At 38.7% G+C, this 20,545-nt stretch overlaps 1 protein-coding gene across 7 annotated transcripts in view; it reads right to left on the minus strand.

The window, feature by feature from the left end:
• Positions 1–20,545, minus strand: part of DAB1 (DAB adaptor protein 1) — a 623,369-nt gene that overhangs the window by 37,926 nt on the left and 564,898 nt on the right. For 5 of the 7 annotated variants that reach the window (XM_067535436.1, XM_067535430.1, XM_067535432.1 and 2 more), the window contains 5 exons: positions 18,660–18,791; positions 17,577–17,696; positions 16,982–17,020; positions 15,458–15,523; positions 9,574–9,633 (listed from right to left, as the gene is read on the minus strand). In XM_067535436.1, the coding sequence (XP_067391537.1) occupies positions 9,574–9,633; positions 15,458–15,523; positions 16,982–17,020; positions 17,577–17,696; positions 18,660–18,791 (417 nt within the window). The remainder of the gene's footprint in view (positions 1–9,573; positions 9,634–15,457; positions 15,524–16,981; positions 17,021–17,576; positions 17,697–18,659; positions 18,792–20,545) is intronic. The other 2 variants (XM_067535435.1, XM_067535437.1) reach the window with 2 other exon arrangements.

Genomic DNA, 20,545 nt, shown 5'->3' on the forward strand with positions numbered 1-20,545 from the left:
CACTCGAGGGATCTATCCCCAAGAGGACCATATGCTGGGATTCACAGCATAGGACTCCACCTGCCCCCACATCCAAAGTGAACCCCTCTGGGTGTCGATCCAAAGTGAACCCTATGGTGCACAGGGAGCTACACTAAGCTAGGGGGATCCCCAACATAAGGCTAGAGGAAGGTGGGCATGCAATACATGGGTGAAACAATGTGTGTGGGGGGGGACAATACAGAGGGACTGAAGTCTGGACATGGGGTGCGGATGGAGACCAGGGCACACATGGGGTAGGGGGTTGAGGACATGAGGGCAGATGAGTGGGGTGGGACTAGGAAAACAGGGCAGGGAGCAGATAATGGTGAAGGTAGAGTTGGGGGACAGGAAACAAGGGGCAGGGCATAGGGAGGCAGGACCTTGGGGGATAGGAGGAATGGGGAAGGAGGCAGATGAGGTGGGAGATAAACTAGGACACAGAGGAGAAATGGGAGGTAGAAAGGCTAAGTTGGGGGCTTTAGGACCCAGAGGGAGATGAGGGCAGAACCATGGGGGGCAGGGGCTGACACTGCTGGGACTAGCCCTCCAGTCTCATGGTCTATGCCGAAGCTTCTGTGCATGTTAATGCACGCCATCAAGGTACACACCATATGCACGTTGCTGATGTTCATTAACAGTTTGTTAACGTGCTTTGATCTAGTCCTTTTTCAAAGCGGACCAGATCAAGGAACTTTTAATGCACATCAGGGTGCACACGGACAGTCGATACGTGCCATCGCAGGCTAGTGTGTGGCGAACACACCCCAACTTGCCGCAAATGTGCTGCCTTAGGCAACTGAGTAATTTGCCTATGCCTAGTGTGGCTCCGGATGTCAGTTAATTCATGCCATTGTTACTCAGCTTGTGTCACTGTTTCCACATTCATAAAAAGCATCACGCACCATTTTAGGTATAAAACTAAAGATAGTTTTATTTTTGGCCTATCTGAATATTCCCAAACTTGAGGGATGTGAACCTTTGCTTACAATTTGTCAGTGATCCGTAATTTGGATTTACGTTAAGCTGGTCTGAACACCATTCCTTTCAGGTTGCTGGAAATCAGACTCTGAGACCAGAAACAGAGTTTCTGGCCTGAGTCCTCATCTAGCTAAAGACTTTCCTAAAATAAGGCAAGTGAAATCTTCCCAATATTCTGGTTATTACATTTTCATGGTACATTAGACTTTGAAATCTTTCCGTCTTCCATTGTTTAGCAGTAATTTTATCTTGTATGACATCTATGCTAACTTTGTCAATGATGATTTTAATTTCCCTATGGTACAATGCTTAATAAGAAAGGAATACTGACAAATGTTCAAAATACATTTAATCCAATTATACACTGTCTCAATCAAGATAAAAAAAAACCTTCAACCACTTGGCCTGTGAACAGAAATTCATATGCCATTAAAAACAAACAAAATTAGGAATGGTTGTCTGAAGTACTACATCCATTTTGAACATTTGTCAGTATTCTTTTTTTTAAGCATTGTACATAGGGAAATTATAATAATCATATTGTAACTACCACATTACAGAATGCTTATTGAAAGATTTTCAACCCAGCTACTGCTCTCACAATAGGATATAAGCAAACTGCACCAATTATAGAACCTTTGAGAAACTAAAGCTCACACTGGAAAACCATTCTTGGGAGGGAAATCTAGATAAGCTGTGGGTGTAGATAATGGAGACAGGAGGAAAGGAAAAAACACTAAATCAAACTGACTGCAAATAGCCAATGTACACGCGTTATATCTCTCCAAACCGAAATGATAGACGTAACTAATAATAAATCTGTGTTAATGCACAATTGGTAAAGAAACTGCAATTATTATTTTAAAAATTGTAGCAAATAGTAAATGCTGCTTTTATAAAGGATAATCATTTGTGGATTTTTTCTTTCTTTTTGCAAAAGTGCTTCCAAAAATCAACACAACAAGCTTTCAGTTTCTCAATTTGTCATATAGTCCAATTGAGAAGATGGGTAGCATTTTATAAATGTTGGCACTTTACGTTTCCTACCATTGAAGATTCTGCCAAGATTCATAATTTTTATTCTATTCAAGATAAAATGGGGGCAAAAGAGTTGTTTTTAATTCCCCAGATTGCTCCTCAATTAGTATGTCTTGACTTACGCTAGTAAATACATTTTGAAATGGGTAGATGTACATTAAAAAAACCCCAAACCCTCCTCTTTTAACCCTGCCATTCTGTAAACTCCACAAAAATAAAAGACTTCAAAAGAAAATACTAACCTCTTTGTTACGGAGAGTCAAAGAATTCAACTCATTGAGTGAGCACTTTGAGGACAATACTTGCTAAGGTAAGATTTAAAGTAAAGTCTATTTGCCAACAGAATGCTTATTTGGACCCAGATTTTCCTTGATGTAGGTAGGTACTGTAAGTGCTTTGGTAAGCAAGATAGCAAAGAGCCCATGCCAATTTCAGTCCGTGTATAAGTGGACGTAAGTCAGAGTGACTCCAGTGGATGTGCACCACTTATGCCAGGACTGAATTTGAGCCCTTGGTTGGAACCAATACTTTCTGAATACTTTTTTGTGGTATCTTTATAGAAATGTGCATGATTATTACAAGATAAAGTCCAAGAGTCTATTAAAGAGAAATTTAAAGGCCAGATCCTGTTGCCACTGACTTCAGTGGTAGGAAGATGATGCCCGTAAACTATCATTTAAAAAGCTTTCAAACACAGAGAAAAAGTTTCATTAATATTTATGCAGGATAGTAGTTGATTTTACCCCCATCAATCAACCCAGTCCCTTTTATTTGCTTATTTTCCTGGCTAATATGACAAGGAACAGCTAACTGAAAAGATAGACTATTTAACCAAAGTAACTTTTCTATCAACTCTTAGTATATGGGCTCTTTCCCAGGTAGCTATCACCTGTGGATCTGCTAATTTATTAGGGTTTTACTGTGGACAGAAAGTCAGGATACTAGGAGACAGGGCAAATTGGGACTCTTGGGTGGATTAGGTCCCAGCTCCCCGCTCCATTTTAGGAACACCTATTTCCTAGCGTCATCCAACTTCTGCTGCATCTAGTTCTTAATATATCCTGTGTGGATCCAGAGCGTTCCAATACTCTTGGGGAGAAGAATGTAGAGGCTAAAATGGTGAAGGAAGGCCCCAATTTGTTTGGGGGAATCTGAACTGGGAGGGATGCAGAGCTCTAAGTTTTAACCCCCAAAATCCAGCCAATAGAGACTTGGTACACATCACACATACCGTACGAGATTCATCCAAAGTTTGACTAACAGTGGCACCATGGTCAGCTTTCCAAGAGCGTGAGAGCTGCAAAGAATGAAACCAAGAGCATGAGAGCTGCTCTTAACTCTAATATGGAGGTGAAGGCCACAGAGACTACAAATCCCACACGTGTGCTACGTCTGCTCCTGACAGAAAAATGATATGGGCTTGGAAAGAGGTTGCCTTCGATTGCAGGAGTACATTCCTGCTTCAAGTGAAAACTCTTCCATTTCTATAGACTGAAAAGGAAAGGGAACACTCAATTCCCAACATGGCTTTCAGGAGCTAAACTTTCCCAGGCTTATGTTCTTGTTTTAACTTTAGCAAATTAATGGAGGCAGGGTATACTGCTAAATAAAGTGTCCTTGTGCACCTAAATCAGATATAAGTAATCTGGGTAATTTGGCATAAAATGAATTTTAGAAGTAAAAGTAATTTGGACACAAAAAATTCTAGAGATTCATGTAATAGGCACAGCCATAAATTACAAAACTGATGGCAAGTGTCTCAGTGACAGTCATATTTAAATTTGCCCTTGGATCCAGGAGAATCACCAGATATTGGGACCCATGTAAACTGTGCCTCTGTATTTAAGGTGGGGGCACTCATGGGCCATATTGTAACAGCAGCAGCATATAAAAACACAGTATTTAGCACTTTCATGGTACTTCTAATCTTCAAAGCAATTAACTAATTATTCTTAATTCATTAAGAGTAACTTATTGAGTAGAACTCTATGAGCTGCAGGAAACTCATAGGCTGCTCTCATTACTTCTGAAATAATGTATGTACTGTATTAACATGCTTCCCTTTCCTTTACAAATGCTACTGGGTAAGGGCAAAATCTTGATGAGGGGTTTCCCATTGACATCAATAGTATCCAGATCTGGCCCTTTGTTTCAAATCATGGGTCCTATTTAGGAAGATGACATTTATGGTGAGACCAGGAGTTTCTGCCTTATGGTTAAAGGGGGTAAAATTCTGCCATTTTACCTTACAAAGCTCCCATTAGTGCCTTGTGGAAAAGTCCCACAGAATTTAATAGGGAATATTTTTTACTATCATACTATAGAATTTTATAGGAAATTACATCCCTGCTATGGAAATCTACAGAAAGGTTAAACAAACAATTAAATATCACTCTATTAAACTCGATAAGTTTGGGGTGTAATTTCTATAGAATCTGATTGGTTTCCTCCCTATTACAATTACAGGGTTTTCCTATAGGACCTGCACAGTTAATGACAGCCATGTTAGTCCTGTGTCACTACAGGAAAAGCACACAACCATAATCTGACTTGTAGGCATCATTAGGAAACACATCAAAACACAATGGGGACTAATTCTCCACAGCTTTACACATTGTATGGTTATTTACACCACTGCAAAGTGGGTGCAAAGGATGACCACATCAGACCTTTGCCCTTCCTTTCGCACGGGTGTACATGAATGAACCAAGTGTGAGGCTGTGGAAAAGCAGGCCCATGGGACAAATGAAAAAAAAACCACTTAAAATCTAGCTAAATAGTCTGTGGAATTCCCACAAGGTGGAAGTTCAAGGTGGCTAACATTCATGATTTGCAATAGGCATCCAGTGCACTAAAACAAAGCCTTGGCAAAATAAATGTGACCTCCAACGACATGACAAAATAACTGTGCCAAACACGAGCAAGGTTTTTGCTTCATTTCAATCAACTGCACACAATGCCAGACTACGATGATTGCGGATGCTTTCTAGGAGACTGCCTGTCTACTTTTGAATCCAAAGTACAGGAAAAACAAATCTAAGTAGTCTAAAGACATGACAGTGCAGTGCAACCCATCAAATGCAAGTAGCATACGGTAAGATACACGTTGCTAGAGGTCACCTAGCAACACGACAAGGAAACATATACAATATGACACAAGGCTGATGACATAGGTCACAAAGCGGATGGTATTCACGTGTTGACTGGAAACTAATCACTCGAGTGTGGAGAGGCTGTTAGAATAATGGCTACAGTGTGATTCTCACCATTGAAGACACGTAACAGCTACATCTCACCTTCAGTGCCGAAACTATATTGGTTTTAGAGTTTCCATTACACACCACCAGTATAACCATTAGACATAAAGGCAGTAAATTCACACAGCAGGCGCATGCTGTCAATGCATATTGCCAACACTGCTCAAGTGTACATCGGTCTACAGCAACCACTGACAGAATTTCTAATCCACAGAAGTCCATAATACGCACCCATTTCTTTCTTTAAAAAAAATATATCCACCAAAAACATTTTAGACCCAGGGTGCGAGGCAGCTGGCAATCAGCGTGTGAATCATTATACAGCAGTAAGATGAGCTGTTTGAAAGCTTTCATAAAATTGTAAGCAGATAGTTTAGACACGTTGATGAGAAAAGTAGGTTTTATTGTGACTTGACTGACAGGCTTAGTGAAGGGTATTTACAGTTTGACTCTTGTTACTAGAAACACCATGACAGGTAAAACCTGACATGTATGTAAAATGGGGAGACTGTGGAAAATTATGACAAAAAGATCTCATTAAACAGCTTGTACTTTTGGAATGGCTAATTTCACATGCTGAGCCACAATTTCTAAATGGCATGCACGCCACTTAAAAAAGCCCAACATTTGGGGAAAGCCTGATTTGCCTAACATCCATTCCAAATAGATGAGAGCATTAAGATTTTTCCGGGGAAGGGAGCAGGGAAAGAACGGAGAAGACAGCAAGACGGTTGCAGGTGAGAGCAGGAGTCATAGGGAGGAAATTGAAAGCCGTGGAAGGAATGTTCCAAGAGGTAAAAGGCATGCCTGGGAATGGGGATCTATTGGAGAGCAGGAGCTGTTGGAAAAGGAAAGCAGCAAAGAACCGGTGAGAGCACAGACATGCTAATCATAATGCTTTGAATTTATAAAGAAATCTCTTCCCATGATGTCTGAGAGGGAGACTCGTCTATTGGCCATTGCACAGAGCTGGGTACAAAGAGATCTGTGTTCTGTTAACAACATGAAATTCCTTCTGACTTTCTGCCTGAGCTTGGGCAAGTCACCTCTCTTCTCTGTACTCTCCTTTCATCATCCTTAAACTAGGGATAATGATACTTACCTCACATGCATGCCACAAGGCTTAATGTTGTAAAGCACTTTGAGATCTCCTGATCAAGTGCAAAGCATTTTAATATTATTGCTGTCTCAAAGCCTATACACACAACCCTAATTAATTAAGCTTTATAATACCACTGAGGGAAAGTAGATGTCATCACAATCCTCCTACAAATGGGAAGACAGATGTACAGAGGGGTTAAGAGCAAATTCTTCAAAAATGTTCAAGTGACTTAGGAGCCTCTGTCCCATTTTCAAAAGAGACTTAGGAGCCCAAATCTCATTGAAAGACAATGTAGGCCTCTATGTGCTTACATCACTTTTGAAAACTGTGTTTAGGTTCCTAAATCACTTAATGTTACCTTAAGTAACTTGAATAAGATCACACAATGCTCCCTGAGACAAAGTTGTGAACAAAACCAGGGTTTTCACTCTCATTCCCCTGTTCCAACAATTGTTGCCTTCCGGATGAATAACCATATGAGATAAAAGTACATTGGTTTGGAAATGAACTCCTGTCTAGATTATCCAGCCCATCCATTTAAGTTGAGGTGAAATCTGCTGCATTTTTATGGAGGACTGTTTATAGAAGAAAGAAGAGGGAGTTCAAAATTCCAAAAATCTGTTAGATGCTACAGAAAGCTTTCCCCTTATTTCAGCCTTTAAGAAATTAATGGAAGCAAGGTCTACTAATAAAGTGTCCTTGTATAATAATTACCTTATAGCTGGGTAATTTGAGCACAAATTGAATTTTAGAGGTTTATGTAATAGGGACAGCTATAAACTGAAAAAAAAAATGATGGCAAACATCTCAATGACAAAGTGTCTGACATGCAGAAGGAAGAGTAATAAAACCAGATGGGTAGTGGAATATTACATAGCTTTTAATAGCTGCCTCGGTTTTCTATTTTATAAATCAATAAAAAGGTGAAACACAGTCCTGGGTACTTGTTTCTTAGTTAATGCCTCCATTTTATTTTTTCATCTCCATTCAACATTAAAATGCATATTGACACACTGTTTTTCAGGTCCAAGCATTTTGAATTTTACTTAGAAAGGGCTAAAATGAAAGTTTATAATGAACTTCATGGAGGTGAGAGCTGCTCATATCATTATGGGCTCAATTCAGAGCATAGCTTTCTCACAAAATCATACTCTTTACCAGGACTGTCTTACAGTACAAGTTTTTGCAAACACTTTAGCAAGAATACTTCTTTCATTCTGCTTGAACCCAAAGGAGAGTCCACTATATAAAGTCAGTCTGAAATGCCATCAAGGCCAAAAAAAACCCCAATCCTGAAACATTTTTTTTCTAGTTAGAAACTTACACAGAAAATTCTAACACTGGACTCCATGAGGTGTTTATAATTATTCCTTGCCCACAACAATCTTAATTGATTACGCAACACAAACTGTCTTACTGTAAATGGCCTAGCAATAAAAGGATCTTTCACTTCCACAGTGGATTATTACAAAATATTTAAAGTGGGCTTTATTTCTCGGTTTGACTGCATGTGGCAAAGCAGTGTGGCAACTTAGCTCCCTCCACCCTCTTCGTTTCCCATCTTGCTCAGCCCAAGCTGTACAGTGTACCCCATCTTTAGATCGCCCCCATCCCTGGACATTCTTTCATGCTTACATTTAGAATCCTTTTCCTGATCTCTCATCTTTGTTCTTCCGCACGCTTCTGCAAATCCTTCCTCAAAATACACTTTTCCCATGAAGCCTACCGGACTAAACTACCTCTCAACTTATCTTTATGCGTAAAACACAAAATCAGACAAAACCTGTGCAATCCTGAAGATGCATGCAGCAGTAACCTCAGCCAGTGCATAATCTTATCACTAAAGCCCCTTGTGTTCCCACTCCTTTTACTGTTTGTCATTAGCCCTTATTGTATTAGGGTAAGGATATGGGGTCAATTCTTGGCTGTCTTGCACTGTGTGCCTCCATGGAGAGTGAATGCAAAATGATATCCAGTAGCATTTTACATCCACTTTACAGTGATGCAACTGCCCTCACAAGGAACAAGGTAGAGATGGGTCGACCCAACAGTCTTTATTGGTCTGTAACATGTCATATGCTTACGACATTGTGGAAATTACACATAGTAACAGTGGGAGGAAAACCTCCTTGTGCTGATTATGGCTAGTAATACCCACATAAGAAACATGCTAAATTCATCAACATTTCTGTCAATTGTGAGATTTGTTGAATGAGGTCTCTTTTCAGTCACCTGAGCTTGGACTATTTCCCTCTGGAGCTGCTCATGGTTGTTCAGACCAATGGCAATTACACATATCTCTGCACTGCAATTGTACAGAGGTTACAATATTAATTTGCTACAGAAGCTGGTTTTATTAAAAAAATTATTGCTTTCCTGTGCCATGTGTTAAGTGAGATTTTTACATAGCTTTTTTCAATGTACAGAACTATAATTTTTATGCAAGTTCCTGATGTTCGATCACTGTCTAATTTGAAGCTTCTTATGCATTCTTTACATAGCAGCATATGGTATTTGCCAGGGGAGGTTCCGAGAGGCTGCAGAATGAGAGAATTCTCTGACTCCTCATGCCTGCTCCTAATGCTCTTTTCCTAACTTCCAACCCAGCTGGCCCCTGCAGCCACAGATGTCCTCAATTAATTAAATACATCTTTGCACAATATACAGTTTTAATTATAAGTATGGCGGAAGGAAATGCAACCCATATCCATTCGGTGTGGTGCTCTGGGCCTCTTTAGTGGAAGGTGGTTGAGATGCAGAGGTTGATAAGCCTGCTATTGCGTTGGCTAACAGAACTAGCTATTTTAGCTCAAACTGTAGAGGTTTATACATTAAGATCCAGAGGTCAAGTTCAATTCTCATTGTTGACATCTATTGAAAGACTTCACATTACAAGTGGTGGGTCTTGGTTAGAAGGGGAAGTGTGAATAAAAAGAGCCCAGAAAGGAGCAGATTGTAGGTATCTGAACATGGTGGACATCAATAAATAAAAACATATTAGGGGGCCCTAACTGAATGGCTCACCCATGTGCCCTTGTCGAATTGAACCAGTCCTGGTATCACAGATCATTGAACATCATAATGCTAGAAGGATACGTACACTACAGAAAATTATGAGAGTCAAAGCAACTGTGCCACATACCACCTCTACCATGTATAAACAGGGGAGATACTTACACTTACAGGTTGACTTTTTGGCACGTCATAAACACCTTCCTTCTTTTGGCTGGTAGGAACCTGTGACAGTAAATCAAATGCACAATCATCATTGACATAGGAATCTGGAAAACTTGAAAGTTGCAACTAAGTTTACTGTACTTTACTAAAGAGTTAAATCATTCTATATGATTGAAATCAAGAATGACCCCTTTTAATGTAGGGATGTCTTTCAGTGGAGATGACCATAAGTGACCAAACTCCGATCTATATTTTGAACACCCCAAAGTGGTTCTTCAAATCTGGGGTTTTCATTCAGCCCATTATAGAGTTAAATTTGGGTCTGGTTAAATTTTCTGAAGTTAAGGTCCTTTTGTATCCTTCTCCTACATAAGTGTTTGCTTTTTTCTGGGGGGGAAGGTAGGGAGTGAAAAATGGGAGCCATATTTGGGCTCCATTTTCTCCTAAGATGAGCTCTTTTAACAGAGCTATCAGCATGGAAGAAGAGATGTTTGGCCAGCAGCAACATTGATTTCCTTTTCCCATCTCATTTAATATTGTTAATCAGAAAAAATAACAGCGAAGCTTGGAAGTGTTAGATTTTTATCAGTAAATATCAGTAAATGCTGTTTTCATCATACACACGTGACCCAATGAAAAAATATTTCCACTGACGATGACTGAAATTTAAAAATAGGCAAAGAAAGAAAAATGCTGCTTTGGAACTTATTAGAATTTGACTTAAAGATGTTTACTTTGTATATTTTGACATGTGATGTTGACAATTTGTGTTTTAACAGTTATAATGCTTTAAGTTTTTGAATCTTCATGGCTACTGTCATTAAATAATTATTGTCTGACCCTCACACAATCTCCCACAACTGCGAAAATTTAAATGGATAAAAGTTGAAAAAAAGGCTTAAAAATAAACATTGATATTATCTGTCAAAATAATAATTAAAAATATCAAATTTTCCAAGCCTAGTAAAAACCCATATTCCTGAGGTGGGACTAATCATAGGCCGCTATGTAATGTCTGATATAGCATTCTGCAGCTCTTGATGAGAAGGAAGTGTCCTTCCAGAGTGTGGGGCAGCATTTATAGCAGCACAGCAGGGGAATTGAAGTCACTGGCTTTCCTCGTGGGGAGAGGATGTTGTGCTTGAGTAAACTTAGGGCCCAAGTCTCCTCCTAGGCTTGATTCTCATGATTTATAATGTAGGAGGAGAAATTCTACTGATGTCAGTGGAGTTATCTGAGAGCTTGAGTGAGAAGGGGATTGGGCCCTACCTGCTTATAAAATGAATCCAAAAAGAGATTGCAGTTATGATTTTTTAAATTGGTGATTGTTTTTTCCTACTAAAAAATATTGAAAGCCTGTTGTAAATGGGAAACACGAAATTTAACACTGAAACAAGTATCCTGTACATTTAACATACCAATATCACCTTTACATTGACTATCTTAGTTTTTTGGAACAAGATTACATTTTAGAAGTTAATGAGCTTTTCTATTTAAAATAATCTTCTCAAATTTAATAAAACATTTTGTTAATCTTTAAAAAAATCTATTTTTTGCCCATATATAATAATCATGAAGAGAACTAATAGTCCGACACTCAGATTTTACAGCAGGTGAAGTCCAAGATTTTACTGTAAATTTATCAGAAGTTACCTATCCAGTGATACAGGCACAACCTCCAAATTCTAATAATCCAAGAGAATATCAGTCCCAACCATTCACACTTTCACAAAGCCCACATTTTATTGTGATGGTCTCATTTCTCAAGGAACACTGTGCATCTTAATTAAGAAAATATAGGAGAAATTTTCAAAAGTATTTAAGAGATTTAGGAGCAAAGTTGTATTGAAAAAGAATGGGATATGTTCTAAATCTTTCAGGTGATTTTTAAAGTCTCCCCCTATATTCCTATTTCAAGAATGCTCAATGATAAGTATTTTCCATAGTGCTCTCACAGCGCCTTCCCTTCCCACTAAAAAATCCATCACATTAGATGTGTGAAGTTAGTAATAGTGGAAAAATTCAATTCAACTGAGTCAACCGTCTACCCCTTGGCAGACTGCTATGTTGCACTGAGAGATCAGGAGCCAAGAATTTTCATTTAACAAGTTGCTTGGAGTTCTGTTCTTCCTTGAGAGAGGTATAAATCGTATCCGAGAAACTGCTGTATCTTTACTAAGGCTATTTTTCTTTAATGTAAACCAGTGCTGCCGATCACATCCCTTTTTTTCCCTTTTTTCTGAAACAAGGTGATTTGATTCAGTAAAGGTTCCATGTACCAGTTTTATAGGCCCCAGTGTAGTGCACTGAGTTCAGCATTTGAATGATTCACCACTCTTTTTAAAAAAAAAAATGTAACTTCAATCTTCCCTTTTTTTGGGGAAGAAAAGTTTGGACACATTCCATTTAAATATCCCCACCAGGATTCATTAGAGTCTTTGAGCAGCTACCCAGAAGGCTCCTAATCGTTACATGTTTTAATGCAAAAGTACATTATATACGCTTGTGGCAGCATCCTACTCAACGAGGCACCCCTGGAAGCTAGATGTTTTAGCAAACCACAGCAGATCCTGCTGTAGGGCTTTAGAAGATGAAATCAGACCTTCTTGTTTCCCCCTTTCAATCTCATACTTGATAGCTGCATTATCCTCCCTTTCACTGAGGTTCACAACCATAGGGTCACATCTAGACTCTTCTGTATCCATCTTGTCCCACATCCAAGCTCTCATTAAATTTTATGACTTTTCCCTTTGAAACTTCTCTACAATTTGTCCTCATCTCTCTCCCCCCACTGCCAAAACAGTGAACCAGACCTTGATTATTTGTTGCCACAAGTACTACTGCCTCCTCCTTTCTGGCTTCCCTTACTCACCTTCTCCTCCTAACCACAGTCCTGAAGCTTACAGTCTCTTTTGCCTTACTACATATGTGTCTCCTTCCGCGTTAAAGTTTAGGCTTCTTGTTCTGTTCAAGGCTCTCGCTAAACTGTCCTAGCCTACAGCTCAGCTCTCGCATATTCCCCATTTATGCAGGAAAATGTTCACTAGCCATTTAGAACACAATTTTGATAGAAATATTGAAGAAAATGTCATGGCAACTTTAACAAAAAAAAAGAACATTTCAAAGATTTAATTTTTCACAAGTCCCCCCTTCCCCCCCCCCCTTTTTGTTTTTTTAAAAGAAAGAGGCCATTTTTCCTCAGAAAATCTTTCCATAGGAAAATTTTCAAAGAACTCTACTCAAGACTCTGGACCTTTCTCTTCACACTTCCCCTAATACCTGGAACAGTCTCTTTTTTCCTCCTAGTCACTTTCCCTCTCTTCCTCCTAATCTCTCTGAAAATTCATTATACTGAGCATGTTTTCCAACACTAATCTACTCTGGCAGGGTCAATTTCCTGCACCATTGTCCTAGCCAAACCCTCTTTTCAATATGAGTATATGAAATAATAACTATCACATGAATCACAATGTAACAACTGATCTGAGCTCCTGTAGAGAATATCGCCCATAAAGCATGACGTTTTCCCTTTATTTTCCCTTATCATATTTTGCTGTATGTCTATCATTTTTAGATTGCAAGTTCCTTGGGGCTCCTTGCCTTTCTCCTTTGGCTGTAAAGCATCATAAAGACCAGTGATGCTATATAAATAATATGAAATTAATTAATAAAGGCCCTGGTCCATAAAAAATGATGGCACTGACATAAAACCAGCTGTCAGGCAAGGAAGTGTGATGAAAAGTTCAGTACATAAAGGACTGTGGCGTGTTTGGTGGTCAGATCCACAGTAGCTAGTGCATTAGAAATACATGGATAGATTAAATTTGATTAAACAGACAGAAAGAGAGCCCGCGCACACACAAAACTTTGGGGTAATGAGCTAAAGAAAATGACTAATAGAAAACCATCCCCCAAAAAAGAAAATGTAAGCTCAGTGATAATAAATAGTGGAATGTTATCACAAAAGTGAGATTTAATATTTTTGTTTTTTATTTAGCTAAATACCTACTTAGGAACCTTTTGTACTTGGGGGAAGTGAACTCTTGGCACATCAGCTGTAGGTAGGAAAAGCTTTTGTGGCACCACAAAAAGAAGGTGTGACTAAGACAGAACATGATGTGTAAGATGCAGGACACATATTCCTGGGGAGCCAGCCACAATACACAGAAATTGCCTTGAGTCAAAACATTGCTGTGGCCAGTATGTCATGTATACTCCTTATTATGGGTAATGAGGATGTGGCATTTTAGAGTGCTGAGGTTACAGGTCAACGAGGAGCTTGTACATTTTGACATGATTTTCAGTACCACCACTTAGAAAAGAAACCCTTCACAATATCCAGATTCTATCAAATGAAACCTTGAACAATTCACTGGTGACTCACAGGGCAGAGGCAACACTTTCAGTTCAGTAAAGTTCTCATCTCTTGCTTACCATCCTTTCTTTCCATTTTAGCAAAACCTTGGAAATACTTAACTTTTTTCACTCACATTCTCTAGTGGTTTTGTGTCTGAGTCTGGTCTGGCTTCTATTACTCCTGCAAAGGAAACTGCCCTTTGTATGCATGGGCTCTTCTCTCTCATTCTTCTTGACCTCAGTGCCTTGACTGATACCACTGACCATGACTCCCTTCTCAGCCACCTAACACTTCTTAGGGATCCCCTGCACATTCCTCCCCTGGCTTCTCTGATACTTCTTCAACAGCTGTGCATTTTGGTCACCACCAGTTAAAATGTCTTAAGCTGATTGCATGCCTTTGGCATGAAAATTATGCTGCAAGTATAAATTTGACACTTAGAGATGTAATTTTAAATAAAGTCACTTTTCAGATGGCGACTGCACTTCAAACCGCGTGTCCTAGCTTATCTCCAAACTTAACACACTCTGTGTGCAGGAAAACACAGTCACCCAGAGTGGCTTTAATGCCCTTCGACTAGGCACCTGGTTAAATAGTATATTTTAGTTGGTGATGGGAGAACAATACAGCTTTGGGGGCTTAAATGAACATATGAACTTAATAAGCCAATGATCAAATTATAGAATGACCTAACTCCCAGTCATTTACTTGTGTTCCCCCTTCTTATTCATCTCCCTTCTGGCCTAAACCCCATTCTGCTTCTTTGTTCTTCTACTCTTTTCTTCATTCTTTCTTTCATGACTATCTTTTTCCTTTTAACTTCCCTCCCCTCCTCCTCCATTCCATCCACTCTTGTGTCTGTTTTTAAAGGTTTGTTTTATAACCAGATCAACGTATATTACATCCCAATAAAACCCTGGGGCACTTTATAACCCTTCACCCTATAAAGGATTTATTGAAATCTCGATTTTCTTGTAATTTTAAAAAATAGAACAGAGATCTCTTTGTCTCCAGATTTGCTCTAGTTTGTGATTTAAACTGAATTAAATAATCTTTTGATAAATCCTGCACTGACCCCTGGAGGATGGATTAAATGACAAAAGGGGTATTTTACACTGCCATCAATGGGAGTTTTGTCAGAGTGCAAAATGCAGGATAGAGCTGTGTGAGAGCAAGTTCACGCGTGCTCAAACGTGCTGTAAAACCGGATGCAGTTATAAAAAAGCTTTGTAGATTAGAAAGAAAGAAAGGAATCCACTATCTCTGTCATGCTATAGAAAGTACACAATGTTTAGGACCCTACATCAATTACCAAAGTTGATACGTTTTGAAAAGGCTGAAAAGAGAAACAAATTAATAAAACATACTGAGGCTGTGCAAATTATTTATGTAACTTGAATGAGGATGAAATGTCACATGTTTATATGATGAATGAAAACTAATAAAAACGAACTTCAGTCTATGAAATGTGCTTTGCTAAATGTTTGCATTGGGCGCAGTAGTAACACAGATGAAGCCATTTTATACCTGATAAATGTTTTCTTCTGTTTCAGGCTCACGGATTGGCTCATGTCCAGCCTCAAACACAATGTACTATTACATCAGCCGCCAAAGAGGAAAGGTCAAAGATGAAATAGAAGGGAAAAAAAGGCAATTTGGAATTCCAGATAAAAAACACAGGCAGGTATTAAGAAAACAGTTTCAAAGTAGAGGTTGGCACAAGGATAACTGATTTGCTGGAAAGCACAGAATTATGTTGCTTTATTTTTAATGAAAGAGCAATAAAACAGACCTGGCACTTCTTTAATGATCATTAGAGCAACTTCCTGCTGCTTTCTCACTAGGGACACATCTTGAAGCTCATTTCTGTTCCCACTGAAGTCAATGGGAATTTTGACATTGATTTCAATGGAAGCAGGAATAGGCCTCTGGGCTGCATAGTCATGACGTTCCTCCCCCACCTCCTCTTTATTAATCGTGAATAAAAAAGCTAAACCAGAACGCACAGAACAGTTTGGTGCTTATGGAGCAAGTCTCACAGTAATAGTCTGCCACGCTGCGTTGCATTTTTTAGGTTATTGCTTTGCAGTCCTTATTGTTTAGGGTTTTCAAATTGAAATTCTCAGCCAAGATTTTCAACAGTGAATAATGATTGAGGGTATCTCCATTTGGGATGCCTCATCTGGAGCATCTCAAAGAGGCCTGATTTTCACAAAGCTGTAAATACTCACCCTCTGGAATCCAGGTTCCTTTAAGGTGTCTTCAGCTGGCGTGCAAAAACAGAGGCACCCAAAATCTCAAATTACTCTTGAAAATCTTAGCCTCGAATGCAATAGCATTTCACATTATTAGAATCCTACATTTTCAGCAAAATGTTATAGTGAGTATGCACAACAGCCGATGGCTTTTTAAAATCTTACCGACTTGTTGGATATAAATACATTAATGTATTTCTAAATTAATGTATTTCTAAATTAATCACCTTTTCCATCGAGGTAGAAGAAATATTAGCCTGAATAACTTCGGGCTTTAAAGTTAGGCTCTATATTTAATAAGACCCAAATTGCCAATGTATCAAATCAGTTGGTTACAGGAGTCGATTCTATTTTTTCCCCCTGGTACAAGTATTGATGCTCTGGGAGAAATTCTGGCTCCAGAGAAGTCAATAGTAGAACTCCCATTGACTTCAATGGGGCCAGGATTTCACCCACCTTTGTTGTTTTCAAAATAGCTTATATTTTTATTAGGTTTCCCCACAGAGATGTGTCATTATTTCCGGAGAGAAAACTTTCACTTCAGTTTCTAAATGACATTCTAAACAAATATTTAAGGTTTCCATCCTATATTGTAATATTACATATTAGTATTATTATTTAGAATTTAGTCTCTAGTAAATATACTGCTTTATGTTGAAATTTTTCTTTTTCTACTTAAACTGCTATCTCAATAAACCTTTGCAACACTTTGTTACAATGCTTATCTGTGTCTGAAAATAGGATAATGTGTATTTAACTATTTCTGAAACTCAATCTGTACAGCTTCAGAAATTACCTGGTATACAGGATCTTCTACATCTTCTTCCAAAATTGTCTATAGCAAAGTAAGAGGAAAGGCGGTAAAAGCAAAGAACATAAACAGCAGAGAAACAAGACTGCGTTCAGAAATTAAAGGACAGCAAAGACACGAGCTCACTGTACACAAAGAATAGATTTTTTTTTGAGTTTACAGATACTGTTGCGTTATTGCACAAGGTAACTTTTAATAAAAGCTGCACCTTGTCCCATTTTATTTAAATAGACACATTCAAACTGTGCTACAATTACCAGTCACTCTTAAAATGGATCTAGCATACATATTGGTTTCCACTAAAATTTGCATCTCTAATTCAAAGGAACACTTTTTATAAGAAATGAATAGACCATTTCATGTTTCTAAGGTTTTCATCTTACCCAGTGTCAATTTCCATCATTGTTTAATCCTACTTCGACATAGTGTTACCTTCCTATTTGTCCTTCTGGAGCACGATCCTGAAACATGCTACATGCTCTTCAATATCCTCTGAAGTTAACAATGCCGAAGGAGCTCAGCACCTCTCATTAGCTTCCCTACCCTTTGACTGGCAACAAGTTAAAGCACACATAGGTACCTGGTATACTGCTTGTTCACACTGCTTGTCCTTTTGTGCCTTTTTTTCCATTTCTTCCCTTTGTTTCAATTCATAAATGAGTTGAAACAGGTCTCGCAAATCCAGAATTACAGGCTCAGCCTATTGAAGCAAAAAGGGTAAATAGATTTTAATAAGGGAAAGCAGACTCCTCCCCTCTCCCTCAGTCCTGTTGATAGAACAGTAATGTCTATCTTTCAAGAGAAGGAACTTTACACTGAATTAATTTCTACCTTGTTTATATTAGTTTAGCAAATTGCATTTATGCTAAGGTTCATTTCTATAAAACTAATTATATTTGCAGATTAATGATAATTGTAATTATGAGCATAGAAGGCATTGCTTATATTTATTAGTGGTTTCTAATACAATGAAATTAGGGGAGATTTTATGCAAAGTAGCTATTTGTTTTCTATCATTTTCTGTTTAAATGAGTCTACGAACATACGTAAACTTATTTGTATTCCATCAATGTATCTAGTTTAATTAGAAAGGAAAATAATTACTAATTAGAAGGAATACACCACAAAAAATTAGGACGGGTGAAGTACATTCCTTTTTTCCTCAGACTGGTATTGCTGATCCACCATCTGAGAACCTCTATCAGATCAGAGCCAGCGCAAGAGTATTAGGTGCCTTAAGTGAATCTTCAGCCTTGAGCTCTCCTCCCCCCCCATAATTAACTTTTGAAAAAGAATATTGTGCATTGGTTTGAATAAAAATTCTGTATTTATAATTACACATTTATTTTACATGAAAAAGAGAAAATATTATGATACTGAGTGTACATTCTCATTGATCTTTTATTCCTACTGCTGAAACCTGTTTGTTTACTTATGTAGTTCCATGAATAGTTCATTCAGTTTTTTGCTGTGCCCCAAATTTTGCTGCTCGAGGCGACCACCTAGTTTGCCTAGTGGTTGCACCATCCCTGATGCAGACACAACTGACAGCAAGTACATTGCACAAACAAGCTAGCATGACCTTCTGAACAGCAACATTATAGACATAACTTTCAAATTGAGTTAAGTTATAGAAAATGACAAAGATCCGATCGATACTCACTGCCTGGGCTGTTTTTATTGCCACGAATCTATGATTTCCTTCCTTTCCACAAACATATCCAAAGGCTCGGTGGTCTGTGATGTCCTTCGCAATGTATGAAATTTCATGAACTGCATGATGGTGCTGTAGTAGCTGTTGAAAAAAGCATACCAAAACACAGCTAGCAAACCATCCGATTTATGCTATAATTTCATTCTCAAGAAACACATTTCACCTGTACCTTGATATGTCTACCAAATTTTAAGAGGCCATTGGGTCAAAAGGAATAGAAATGTTTGAAGAGTGCAACCAGGCAATCTCTAAACAAGTTTTTTGACCATGTTAAGAATTGTGTTAATGTTTTGACTAAACGTTTCTTTAATACCTTACGGTGAGAGAGAATTAAATAAAAGTATGATATTATTACATAATCACTACCTATAAAAGTATCCTGGACACCTTATCAATTTCTGTTATTACTAAATGTATAAAGTAACAAGAAGCACTGATCTGATTATCAGGATTATGGCTCTAAGACTCTTATTGGATCCATGCAGGAGGACTCCTATGGGCAGCACAGAGCCCTGGTGACTGTAGGAATGAGGGCTAAGGCCTGATCTTACTTCCTATGGAATCAATAGTAAAATTCCCACTGACCACAATGGGAGAAGGATCAGACTACAAATTGTATTTTTAGAATTTCATTTAGGGCAACATCAGAGCTTCAATATTTTACTTTTCTAGAAAACTCATGTGAAATTTTGCCCGTTCTCGGCTTGAAAAGGGATTGGTTTTTAGTTGAAGATCGCCCATTTTTGTCTGTTTCTTTATGTTGCAAATCTGTGCGTGTAAGGTCTGTTTTTGATGTCTCAAAAAAATGAGAAAGCACCCAAATGCATGGCTTTTCATTTTAATTGTGAACGTTTCCATAAGGTTGTATTTAAAGCAGTAAATAAAACTATTATCCTCTTTCAAAATCCTTCTGGAATAAAAAGGCTTTAAAGTCCGTTATAAAAGGGGCTGACCCCATAGTCTACCTCAGGTCAAGAGACAGCATAAGAGTTACAAAGGCCAATGTATAAGCAGTAGTCCCTTTGTCCATGCAAGTGCTAAGCCCATCCCTTTGAGCCCATAGAGAGGGATGTCATAGAGGGAGCTAAAAGTACAGAAGAGTAGCACCAGTGATGACCCCTTAAGCATAAGCAAAGGCAAGACAAGGTTTGCACCAGCTGAACCAAATCCCTTCTATGTCCCTGTCTACACCAATTACTGAGGCCTGGTCTCCACTGGCAATGGAGGTCAACATAGCACCGCTTACATCGACCCCCACAGTATGCATCTCCACTGGCACATAAGTTCCGTCAATTTAAAGCATGGTAAAAGTCGACCTAATAAAACCACCTCTGCAAGTGGCATAGCGCTGAATTCGAATTCCATGGGTCAAATTTGCATCAGTGTAGGCAGAGCACAACGTAAATCGATGCCATTGGCCTTTGGGAGGTATCTCATAATGCCCCGTTGTGACCACTCTGGACATTCACGCTCTGCTGTAACATGGCCATGTAAACAGGAAATAGCTCCTCCCCTCAAGTCCCAGGAAATTTTGAATTCCCATTTCCAGTTTAGAGAGCATGGAGAGACCTTTGTAGCTGAACTGCTCATGGTGACTGCATGACCCAAATGCGCTCCAACTTGGAGTTGATCAGAGGTCTTGGATCTCATCGGCCTGTGGGGCGAAGAATCTGTTCTAGCTCAGCTCTGAGCCAGCAAAAGAAATTTTGATATATATGAGAAGATATTTTGCGGCATGTTGGAGAAGGGACACAACAGGAATGTGCAGCAGCGCCGCATTAATATCAAAGAGCTGAGATAAGCTTATCAGAAAACTAGGGAAGCTAACAGCCATT

Source organism: Emydura macquarii, unplaced genomic scaffold (assembly GCF_026122565.2).
Source record: "Emydura macquarii macquarii isolate MOO-44397 ecotype Brisbane River unplaced genomic scaffold, CSIRO-AGI_Emac_v2 contig_3506, whole genome shotgun sequence".
NCBI classification, from domain to species: Eukaryota; Metazoa; Chordata; order Testudines; family Chelidae; genus Emydura; species Emydura macquarii.